Source organism: Petromyzon marinus, chromosome 11 (assembly GCF_048934315.1).
Source record: "Petromyzon marinus isolate PM22_M1 ecotype Great Lakes invasive population chromosome 11, UKy_Petmar_22M1.pri1.0, whole genome shotgun sequence".
In the NCBI taxonomy this organism is placed as follows: Eukaryota; Metazoa; Chordata; class Hyperoartia; order Petromyzontiformes; family Petromyzontidae; genus Petromyzon; species Petromyzon marinus.
The window spans coordinates 12,616,186-12,628,625 of NC_133677.1; the positions used below are offsets into that span (position 1 = coordinate 12,616,186).

Genomic DNA, 12,440 nt, shown 5'->3' on the forward strand with positions numbered 1-12,440 from the left:
TGTCTGTGTCTGTGTGTGTCTGTGTGTGTCTTTGTGTGTCTGTGTGTCTTTGTGTGTATCTGTGTGTTTTTGTGTGTGTCTGTGTGTGTCTTTGTGTGTGTGTCTGTGTGTCTTTGTGTGTGTGTCTGTGTGTCTTTGTGTGTGTGTATGTGTGTCTCTGTGTGTGTCTGTGTGTATCTTTGTGTGTGTGTCTGTGTGTCTGTGTCTTTGTGTGTGTTTTTGTGTGTGTCTGTATGTGTCTTTGTGTGTCTGTGTGTGTCTGTGTGTGTCTTTGTGTGTGTGTCTGTGTGTGGGGTGTGGTTGTGTAGCGGTTAGCGCTACGCTGCGCAATGAACCCGGGGACCCGGGTTCGATTCCCGCTCACGGCCAACACCGGTGACGATTATTTGAACCGGTTTTGGGCCTCCCCTAGGCCGACTCAGCCTCAAATGAGTACCTGGTGCGGTGTGTAAACATCGCAACTGGGGAAACAAAGGCGGTCGGGCGTGGTGCTGACCACCCACCCGCTCGTGTGCCGTGCCGGCCTACATAGGTGCTGGAAGTCTGCGTTTGCGCGCATGTGCGTGGTGGTGAGGATGCGTGAAGCAAAAGGGAGGGAGGGGTGGGGCTCACGTTTCGAGTGGCGGTCGCAGAGGGCCGAGGCACGCATGTCGCACAGCCGCACGGTGCCCTTGCTGCTGCTGTAGACGAACATGTTGCACTGCAGCGGGTGGAACTCGGCCGCCGTGATCACCTCCGTCAGCTCCTCCATGTTCGCCGGCTTGATGTCGACGATGTCTTAGTCGGCGGCGGGTGGTGGAGGAGGAGTGGGTGGGTGGTTGGGGGTTGGGTTGGTGGCAGTTAAGGTGCAAGAAACCGCTGGAACAACGAAACGCCGAACAGGACAGCGGCTGCTGGTCGCCTCTGGGTATTTTGCACGTTACCCCATAATCCTTGATGGTATTACCAACTAAAGTTTTAAAGACCGAGGCAAGGGTCAAAATCAGTCTGCCCCATCGTCAACATCGCCCTCGCCCTAAACTAAACTATTCTTTTATTTTGCCAGGTAAGGCCCACTGAGCTACGTAGCTCTTTTTCAGAAGCGACCTGGCCTCAAATGACAGCTCAACGAAGTGGCTTATCACGTGGAAATTTATAGCAGCGGCAAAATACTCTAAACGCGTGTTGCCGATTCTAAACGTGGGGGGAAAACCCGAAGGAGCCGGAGAAAAATCCACGCGACCGCGCGGCGAGAGAACACCCACACTCCAAATGTACAGGCATCAGGGTCGGGATCGAACCCATGACCTACTGCACTCCAAGCGAGGTAGTTAACATCTCCCCACCGAGGACGCCCCTGTGGGTCGGGTGAAAGGAGCACAGGCTGGGCCAAGGCTGCCCCGCCAGGTGAAGGTGGAGTCCACGTGTTTCCCCGTTTTTTGGGTAGTGCACCATGCACCGGCTCGTGTTATTTGGTACAACTGCAAACACATCGGAGAGCCACACAGCACAACCGCGAACGCCTATGCAGAAGTGGTCAATGTTGGTGACGTTATGCGGAGACTGATATCTGCCGCAGAAATGTATAATTTACAACACTGCCTGAGGGCTACCGATAAGAGATGATGGAGTAATTGGGCGGGGCGACAAGATCCATCTGGGTGCCCTCTTCACCGTTCTGCTCATCGCTGAGAGGTCGCGCCCTCGATGATTAAGCTATTCAAATTAGCTAATTTGGGCTTTGCTGGAACGTTGCTTCACTGTCCTCCTGGTTACATGAACATCACCGTCCGTCCGTCCACCTCAGTCATTTTTCCTTCCAGGTGTGCAAGGATTTCCCTTGCACACCTGTAGCTACAAAATACTTGGGTTTCCATCTTCCTATGTCGGTGTGGACTGGCTTTTTCATCAAACCCTTGTCGTACAGCTTTGCTGGTTTCTCTCAAAGTCTTCTCCAGCACCAGAGTCGAGATTCTGTGATTGTTCCCCTATCTGCTGCACGTGTGTGTGCGCGTGTCCATCCTATTGTGAGGAGCAGTAGCGTAGCGGTAACGCTGCGCTACGAACCCGGTAAACAGAGTTCGATTCCTGCTCACGGCCAACACCAGTGACGATTATCTTAACCGGTGATGGGCCTCGCCTAGGTAGACTCAGCCTCAAATAAGTACCTGGTGCGGTGTGTAAACATCGCTACTTGAGAAACAAAGGTGGCCGGGCGTACTGCTGACACCCTATCCCCTTGTGTACCGTGCCAGCCTTCATAGGTGCTCGCGAACAGCACTTACCCGTACAGTCTGTTAAAGGCTATACAGGAAAACTTTGTCGTGCATCCTATTGCTCACGTAAAAGGAATTTTCATGTCTCTCATTCAACTGCCCCTTGGGAAATAACGCACATGTGCACACACACATTATTAAGATGAAAGAGCGCGAGTGAACACATGCGCGCCAATTGATAACCTACGACGTGCAGGTGCGAGAGCATTTGGTTTAATTGCTTCTCTTTCACTCATTCATCTGCTGTACGACTGTGAACAACTAAACTAGTGCCTATGTAATTGACGAAAGGTTATTCGTGATTGATACTTAATTGAACAGTTAACAATGCTGCACGGTATGGAACTGCTGGGCTTATAGAGAATGAGATCAAGCGGAATCAGCTAGCGTGTTGAGCGATGGATGTGAGTTGAACTTCTTTCTCACCGTACGTAGCCAACCGTGCTAATCGGAGGTGCAGATGCTGTTCCCACATGTGAAGTGGCCGTGTTTTCACGCAAGCAAAATATTATATTTTATTATTATATTTCCCCCCAACTATATTTGGAACTTATAATTTATATATTTAATTGACGGCTGCAACGACGGTGTGGATACATCTTTGGTCGGGAAAAAAAAAAACTTTTTTTAGGCAATGTATTTGTTCCGGACTCAAATTGATGTAATTTTCCCTTTGCAGGCACCCAAACCACGACGACGAAGAGGCAGCACGATTTTGTAAGAATCAGTGACAACATCTTTTCAGACACCAACAGACGACGCGGCGACTGGAATCCAACGTCGACCCTGCAGACGCACTCCACTGTGCTCGAACTGTCCCGGCTATCAGCCCGATTGGGGTGTCAAGAACAGCACGAAAACACCAGCGAGTGTAACACAGCCTTCCACGATCCCCCGCAAAGACCCCACTGTGTAGCCTTAACAGACCATTGGGTACAAGTGCTGTTAAGCGAGTAGCACCTGTGAAGGCCGGCACGGCACACGAGGGGGTGGCTGGCCAGCACCAGCAAGCCCGGCCGCCAATGTTTCCCCAGTGGCGATGTTTACACACCGCACCAGGTACCCATGTTGAGGCCGAGTCGACCTAGGGGAAGCCCAGGACCAGTTCAGATCATCGTCACTGTGGTGCTGGCCGTGAGCGGGAAGCGAACTCGGGTCGCTGTGTTCGCGCGGTTTGCGTTCTGGCATTTGCGCCGTGGCCGCACGGTGATGTGCTCCCTGTCAGGATTCATTAGCACGGGAGGCGCGGGAACTGGCGGCCAATTGAGTGCACAATTCAGCCCCTCGGTATAGCTGCACCTGTCAATCTGATTGCTGCTAAAATACGAATACTCCGTGTATTTTATCACCGACAAGGCAATGATTGCACGGTCGGCGCTCACGGTCTCTGCGTCTCCATGGCGATAGGCAACAGCCAATAAGCGCCGTGGTATTCGGTGACTCTCGGTGACAATGTCTACCCACCCAATATTTCTCTGCGTATTCCACCCAAGTTCTCCTTTGCGATAGTGACATGTTGCCTCAACGGGCTCCTCCCACAGTTTAAAAGAATGGACATTGAAAAGAATCTGAAAAAAAAACCTCCCGAGACAGCTTATACAACCACAACAATGATTTCAACACCAACTTGCCTGTGTTTCAATTATCACAGAACTGCGAACGCACAATCCCAAGAACGGAAAACTAATGAACAAAGCTCGTAATCATTTTTTTTATCAACCTCAATAAATCTGAGGTACAATGGGACCAAAAAAACTGGAAAGGCAAAAAGCGCGTGGCAGCGTCTCTAAGGGCACCGTGGTTTCTATGTCGTTTTACCGCGACATGAATTATACACGGAGAGAGCAGGACCACTCTCCGGCCTGCTATCACACTGTACCGCGCGACAGCTGGAGGAGCAGGCTGCATCATCCCAGCGATTGCAGAATGCTCGCGCACTCAGATTGCACGGTTCGATCAAGCGAATCCTGCAGCTGCCTGGGACCGCCAAAGCGAGGTGTCTGCAGAAACGGATGATGATGACGACGACGACGACGATTCCATATCGCACAGGGTGCAACAATAACGCACGTTCAGTTTAGCAGCGCGTCAGACGGCACGAGCGCACGACCAAGGTCATGGCAAGGTGTGGGCACCGCGTAGCACTGCCAAGACAGCCGACGCCAGTGGTGGCCCTGGCCGACCCGGCAGGCAATGCGCCTCGTCCTGTCCTCGCATTGTGTGAGCGTGCCAATGTTTGAGGTCAGTTACGATCCCGACCAACGCCCGTGGGCTCTCAGCAGGCGTCCCCCCGCATGCTTTGGATACCCTTCTCTCCTGGCTGGAGGGCGTCCCAGGAATGGGAGCGAATTGTTGGCCTGGCCAGCTTTGTTAACGTTGTCGCTCGTCTGTGTGTGCGGGGCTTTTGCTTACTGGCTTATCCAATTCTACGAAGAGACAAGCATCCATTATCATCGTGGGATATTAGAAAGCCGATGGCCACGTCAGAGTACTGGGCGAGAATTGCCGAGACCTTGGGTTCCAAGTCTTAATTTCCCCCCCCACTCGAGATTAATTCGAGTTAACACCTACGAAATGTGTCATCATTGAACCTCAATCGAGAAGTCATCGTAATCATGAAATTAAATAGTTAGTTTAAAAGTAATTACGTTATAGTGCTTCTAGTTTTCATACTGACTTTTAATAGAGTTAGGACGACACATTCATCTGTTACCACCTGTCAGATACATTTCGCTGCACATAACTGAATCTCATCACTGGAAATCACTGTCAAAAAAACTTGTCATTGCTACGTGTGATGTTGTGCAGAACTGCTGCCAAAAAACGGCCAGCTTCAAATCGGCGAGATCAAAGGTTGCACGTGAACGCCATGCGAACGGCAAAGAGCTGAGCTTAACCCCACAGATGAGGGTCGCGCTGTAGCCCCAGGGAGACTGGTGTCCCTGACCCAACTAATGAGCAGCTCCTAGTAACCCAGGCCAGTGAGCCTCGGGTGAGATATCCCTCAACTTACACTGCAGAGGAATGGCAAATCTGTTCATCGACAGCATATACAGTTACTGTTTGTGGACAGCAGTTTGCAGTGGTTAGCTGCCCTTGGGCCATGCATCTGGAGATCTGAGTTTAATTTCCAGTCAAGGCCGACTACAGTGGCGAGGTGTCCTGACGCGGAAGTGGGCGCGCCCTCCTCCAACAACCCGCACCTCCGATTAGCACGGTTGGCTTCCAACAGTGCGAAAGAGGTTCAGCATACGTAACAAAACCCCATGATCGATACCATGTGGTGAGGCCTTCATCCAGCAGGATATTTGCCAATGGCGGTAAATGATAATTATTATAATTATATATTGTGTTTATACATGCAACATGTCAGTTCATTATCTGCCAGCTGTTGTAATTGGCCGATCACACGGTCTGTTGCCGATGATGGCAACACCTTGCCGAGACCCCGTGCTGGGTGCGAACGAGCTCTCTGTGATTGTGGGCGAGAGGACGTCGCACCACGGCCAAAGATAGCTGCCCTGCAGATTGTTGACGACGGGAAAAGGGGTGGGGGGGGGGAGATTTTGGTAATGTTAGGCTTATAGGCATTTACATTTAGCAGCCAATTTCTACAAAGGTATAATGAGAACGGCATCGTTGGCATCGTTCGCGACTGTGAGCAGCTGGGATAGGGTTCGTAAGGGAGGAGGAGGAAAGATATGCACAGTGGTTTGGGGATTCCTGAGGAGTAGGAGGTTATGGGTATTTTTTAAAACGAAACAATTTTTTACTGTACCAGGTAAGGCCCACAGAGCGACAGAGCTCTTTTTCAGAAGCGACCAGCCGACGATTGATAGCCCAACTAAGTGGCTCATCATCACGTGAACATCTATAGCAGCAGCCAAAATAGTCGAAACGCGTGTCGAAACACAACGGCGTCAAGGGTCGGGGGGGGATGGAAACCCACAAACCCCTGCATACCAGGTGAGGGAGTTAACAACTCGCCACCGCAGCGCCCTCACGGTAGCGAGATTCAGGGCAGCACGTCTCCACCCTTGGCCTGCAGACCGCTAGATCCCCCGGAAGACAATGGGAAACTGTTAATGACGCGACTTTTTACTGCACGGTGGTTCGCCAGATGTTTTGAGGGTTGACAGTGGTGCAAAGGTCCACGAAGTTGGGAAACCGCTGCTTTCGAGGGACTGGTCAGCAAGATTTACACGCAAAATTGAGCAGTTATGTAAAAATATCAGTCCCGACTGTGGCCGTCAAGCCTTTAATTCTAGAATTCAGCTCCTTTTCTCCAACTCCAGTATATATCCCCTCTAAACGCCACCAATCAAAACATGCTTGACTTTAAATTTTATAATTATAATGAAAAAATGTGATCGCTTTAATCCAATCTCGTCAAGTGTATTTGTGACGGCAGTAGGAAAGAAAAAGAGCCAAGCAACTTTACGTGCAGAAATACTTCTTCATACTCTTTGTTGTCTGTGCGTTTTTTGTGCCATTTCTTAATTTGTTTATTCATTGTTTCATTTTGCCTGGGTAGTAGGATTTTAATTTGCTTGGTGTGTGCTTGCTGGACTTCTTTCCTGTCGTACGTAGCCAACTGCGTACATGGGATTTGGTCCTTCTATACGATGAACGTACAAGCGTTGTGGGATGCTGTTGGCATGAGTGACGACGCGATATAAAATGAAAGTATTGTCTTCGAAAAGGGGTAACAACTGCCCCGCGAGACTGCAGGCACTGGGTGATGGCAGGCGGGGACATCTGCGCGGGGAATGGGAGACTTAACCGAGCGCGACGCTTAATGAAGTGGCTTGCGCTGTAAGAGCGGCCCCCCCATCTACGTGGCTTCCTGACCTCACCGAACAACGGGTAATGCGTGTACCGGGCTGCTACTACACGAGGTCAGGGAAAATAGCGGCAACGCACCTCCATATCCTTCGTGGCTGGTAGCGGGAAGAAGAAAAAAAAACATTTGCTAAATAAATGAACAACCGTGCAAAGTTTGTGCCAATAATGTGTCATTGATCAATATTACATACAAATGGCCTATTCAATTTTAACTTAAAACTTTCGTGACTGCTGGAATTCATATTCTTGGTTCTTTCGGTAAAGTCACGTAGCTAATTTTTTTCTAAAATAATAAAATAATAAAAGCGAAAAAACCCACGACCTTTCCATCGCAACACAAGCAGTCTTCGTCAGTTTAATTTTATTACTATTTTTATTATTTTCTATCTACGTGACTTTACCGAAAGAACCAATGAAATGGGCCATGACCATAATATGGCCGCACAAATGCATACCGTGAACAAGCACAGACAATGCAACCGCATGCAGTGTATGCGATCTGGCCGGCGGTGGTGGGCACATCGGACGGCCGCTTGCACGGTCAGGAGAGTTTGCTTCCAAGTCGTGGCCGGAGATCGACGTAACCTATCAACGCCTCGCAGAGTCAATTAAATGAATGCTGCCTGCTTTGCGGAAGGTCACCAGCAGCGGTTGCGCCCGAGCATCAACCATCGCCTACCGCGAGCACGGCCAATATTCGGCAGCGGCTCTATTCGTAAATTGACCCGCACACGTGCCCCGGTGGATATTTGAGAAATCCCAAGCACCGCATTGTACGGCTATTATCACATTCGTTACCATGGTGATTCTATCCAGCGGGCCGGTACTATGGCAACGGACACCTAGTCGCTTCAGAGAGACGCGTACTGTGCAAAGCTCAAGGACTGAACACCGTGATGAAACAGGAAACACCGGGACACTTTTAGCCTTGATTAAATAGTAGTAGCGCTGAGCAGCCTTATGCACTGTGTAAAGCGATGCTATTACCAATCACCTGTGAGGGCTAGTTGGATAAATGGCAAATGTGGTGGGCCACGCATGATGATATTTCATCTGTGTCTCCTAAGTACCGAGGAGGTGTTAATGCGGCATGCTACACAATGACATCTGAACAAGGGTTATTTTTGTCAGTTAAAGAAATAAACTGCTACTGATGTGCGTGGCCAGAAGTACCTAGGTCAGACATCGGAACAACAGCTCAGTGTGCTAGAATATCATCTTGCCACTCTCCGTGAATACAAACACACGTGACCTCAGACATAAACGTGTCATTACAACGCCGTGAACATTTGCCATTCTGAGTCCATCGGCACATCTTGCCAGTAACAAGAGCAGCCATTGCATAAAACAACAAAGAATACAATCGGCAATATACACATCAACCACCAAAACGAGAACGCGTGAAAATGCCTGACAGACGCCGAGATCTGAAAAAATTATCTGGGGTTTTTTTTTTTAGCGGAGGCATGAAAATGCGCCGGGAGCAATTACCGACAAATAACCGGACGTGCTCGCGCCAGACAGGAAGGAATTATTGGCCATTCCGTCCCTAGCAGCCACGCTTCATAATGCCACCACGCCAAGGCATCCACCACCACCCCCCCCCCACTCACAGCAGAGTGAGTCCAGGGAGGGAACGATCGTGCCCACCCAACAGCTCGCTCGTTTCGGCCCGAGGGAAAACACACCGTTGAAAAAGCTCCCCGAGACGTATACACTCGGCAACAGCGTAGTTTGTTCGCGTGCGTTCCCTCGCGAAAGAAACGTTCCCTGCATTTGTTGCGCTCAGACGGTTCTTAGCACTCCACCTCGGTACGGGTGTGCGGTGCGCAGCGGTGCGTGTTGGCGAGATGGACACTTGCTGGTTACCTTAAAACTGAAGACCAATCATTGATACATGGGGCTGAGACTCCGACAGATGGAAAAAAAAGTTACAGTGGAATGCATATTAAATCCATAAACTTGCAACTGCGGTTGGTGGATGGCACAAATATGATGCCTGTATGGGATACCTACAGTTGCCTCTGCGAGAATATATGGCCAATTATTTAAACGCCAGGGCCCTGCGTAACAAAGATGCTCTGCTTCTACTTCACGTCTCAAAATTCGGCCCATTCCCAGAAACCTGCGCTGGAATGATTGGTTGTGATATCTGACGACCTGGGGAATCCTGGGTAAGAGTCACGTGACGCGAAGTAGCTGGGCCGCAGTACACAGGTAGGCCTGGAGGGTGACGAGTGGCGTAATGGTTCAGCGTTAAACAGGCTGCTCGAGTAGCACAGGAGGGTGTTCAGAACACAAGGGAAACAGCAACGTGAGCTGCGATAGGAAAACCACACCGCACGACATACGGTCGTCGCATCACACCGAGTGAAGGAGATGCAGTAAAATGATAAGTGTCAGGTTTGAAATGTTCCCTGGTATTGTGCATGGGCAGACATTTAATCAAGTTGTGTGCATCATAGGAGGCGTTGGCAACATGGCTTCTGTGAGCACCGCGCTTCGTCTTGCCGACCCAAAAATGCACGTTCACAGAAATACAAGGCTAATAAGCAAGTTGGTGCTCCGGCACGCTTACGTGTAAAATATATTAACAACCGGTCTTGGCTTACCCTACGTACGGTGCGAAGGAAGTTCAACATACATATAAATATTTCTCCATATGCACAACCCATAATCATCCCACCCTTCTCAGATCCCGTTCCTGACAGTCCTCGGACATCCCCCCGGACTTTCCAGCACACTCCACTGCCTGACCTTGTTTGCCTTGCACAAGCATGTGTTTTATCTGTTAGCTTGTGACCCCATCTCTCATCACACACTGATCGTACACGGTATTACAATGCCAAACCTTTGCCCCCTCAGACTGAAAATGATTACGATATGTGGCTGCATTTGAAGCATATACATAATATACAGCACTACGTATGGTTTTATTTTAATGCTAGTTTCACTTCACGTTTGAACACTTGGCAGTTGTTAAAATCAAGCCTCCATCCTCACCATCCGGTGGGAATCTTGGATACAAGCCTCAAGGAAACATCAAATAATGCACGCCTGGCTGAAACATCTTTAGAGTGCACTGCATCGTGGGAATAGCCAGAGTACCCTGTGAGCTCCACCCAATCACACACACTGGAAAAATATAAAAACACTGACCTAATTTAGCCACTGCCTGAAAAAGCCAATAAGACCGGCCAAGTTGCTTCTTCACTACCCGTGCAAACGGATGTAGGGTAACAGGCCACATTTGCGCCGCTAACCAAGTTTGATTTTCAGTGACGTGGGTTTCACGGCAGTGCTCCAAGGATGTCACGATGTGTGCCACCAAGTCTACTGGACAATTTGTGAAAAAGAAGAGCTTTATAGCTCATCAGATTCCTCCAGTACACATTTATATTCTGATGTCAGGGAGAGTGAAGAAACCGTGTCCACAGCACTAGGTGGGGACTGTGGGCCTGAGGAAGGGGACATAATAAAACATTACAAATAACCCAAGGTCAGTTTGTGTCCCGAAAGTTGTATGTACGTAAGTATGTTGAAGTTCTTTCACACCGTACGTAGCCAACCGTGATAACTGGAGGTGCGGGGGGAGGAAGGACAAGCGAAATACAAAAAGCAATACTAAAGGAATGAGTTTTTCAATTTATGAGTTTTCAATCTAATTGGTTAATTAGATTTAAAGTGACATTTACAGCACACATTGCACTAGTTCATTCGGGAAATAGAATCAGACGTTTTTTTATTTTATAAGTACGAGGTGAAAAGGAATGTTATTCAGTAATTTTAAAAATGTTTGCTTAAATGTAGAAAGTACAGTGTCAAAATCTTGCATGTTTTTGTTCTCCTTTACATCTTGGCAACTTTTTTAAAATTACAAATGAATCATTTGGCGGGACCCCGGGGTCTCGCAAAAATCAGGTCAATAATTATTGTTGTTCAGTCCGCCCACTTGTGATCCTGACAGCAACGTGCCGCCCACCCAGACTCTTGCCAACAAGCGCCAGCAGGCGGCGATCAACACGATGGGCGCCACCCCACCGGCCAAATGCAAGCCTCGGAGGGCGTTGTCGCCGCAGTCGCGCGCGGCGACGACGCCCTCCGGTCGGCCGTCGATCCTCAGCTTCTTTGCTAAGGCGAGCCCGCCCCCGCAGGCAGTGAATTTAACGTGTTATGTAATTTTTCAACTTTTTACGGAACTTAGTGCCCCGAGTAGCTCTCGACGAGGCCAATCGATTGACACTAGTTTTGTTCTTGTCGGTAAGGCAACAAGACTCGTGTCGCTACGCGGTTTTTCCCACCCCGGGGCAGTGATGGGACCCCGGGGTCCCGCCAATTGCTTAATATTACAAAAGGTTTAAAACTCAAATGCTTGTTGTTGTTACTTTTACATTTTTAAAAATGCATTTGAATCTATGGGACCTTTCTTGGCAGTATAAAAAAAAAAGAACAAGTTTTCCACTTTCTGGAAATAAAATAGGTCTTAAGGTGTCCAAACTCCAAATAGATACCTTTAGCCCGGAGTCAATAAAAAAGGCTGTCTCTGGTGTAGGCCAATCAGTTCCAAAGACAATGCATACATTGTCAGAGCACGTTGTTTGCATGTTTATTGCCAGACAGGGTGAAAAGCTATTCTTATTTGTTAGTTATTTTCGACTCTCTGAGTTACATTAACAGGCTAAATGTCTCACTAACACAACCACCGTTGCGGTGGTTTTCTTACATTGACATGCTAATCTCCCACAATACAATGGCCACCTCCACAGCTTCGTCGTCGTGGAGGTAGCCCAGCTCTCCGATCTTACATTGACATGCAAATTTCATCTCTAGCCCCGCCCACTTCGCGTATGACCCTTGGGCTACGCCCATCTCAAACCTTTATAACATCCTGCCTCAGCAGCTCCCCCGCTATATTATTTCACCTGATGGACGATTGCTTGTGTTGCGATCGAAACGTCGTGATTTTTTTATTATGTTTCTATCTTTGTGGCTTTACCGAAAAACCCAAAGAATATGAATTCCTGCTGTCACGAAAGCTTAAAGTCAAGATTTCTATTCCTATTTTTTTATGCATTTATATTTTAAAAGTTTAAATTATGAAACTAATTAGATTTTATCATATCCTGCAGTGCGATACATCTCTGTAAAGTCTAGATTTGTATTGCTCTTTGCTTTGCACTCTCAGATCTCTTTCTTTTTAACCATCAGGCTTTCTCCCAATTGAGTTGTTATTGCTTTGTAGTTTCTGCTCTGTCCCCCATGAATTACTCTCCCCCACTGCTCGTAACCCCCCGCTGTATTCAGCAAATTAAATTGACTATGCGCTACAACACAACCACC

At 48.6% G+C, this 12,440-nt stretch overlaps 1 protein-coding gene across 6 annotated transcripts in view; it reads right to left on the minus strand.

Moving 5' to 3' along the window:
- The window catches only part of LOC116941205 (serine/threonine-protein phosphatase 2A 55 kDa regulatory subunit B beta isoform), a 226,895-nt gene that overhangs the window by 20,084 nt on the left and 194,371 nt on the right, over positions 1-12,440 (minus strand). For all 6 annotated transcript variants that reach the window (XM_032951988.2, XM_032951989.2, XM_032951985.2 and 3 more), the window contains one exon: positions 613-777. In XM_032951988.2, coding sequence (XP_032807879.1) covers positions 613-777 — 165 coding nt within the window. The remainder of the gene's footprint in view (positions 1-612; positions 778-12,440) is intronic.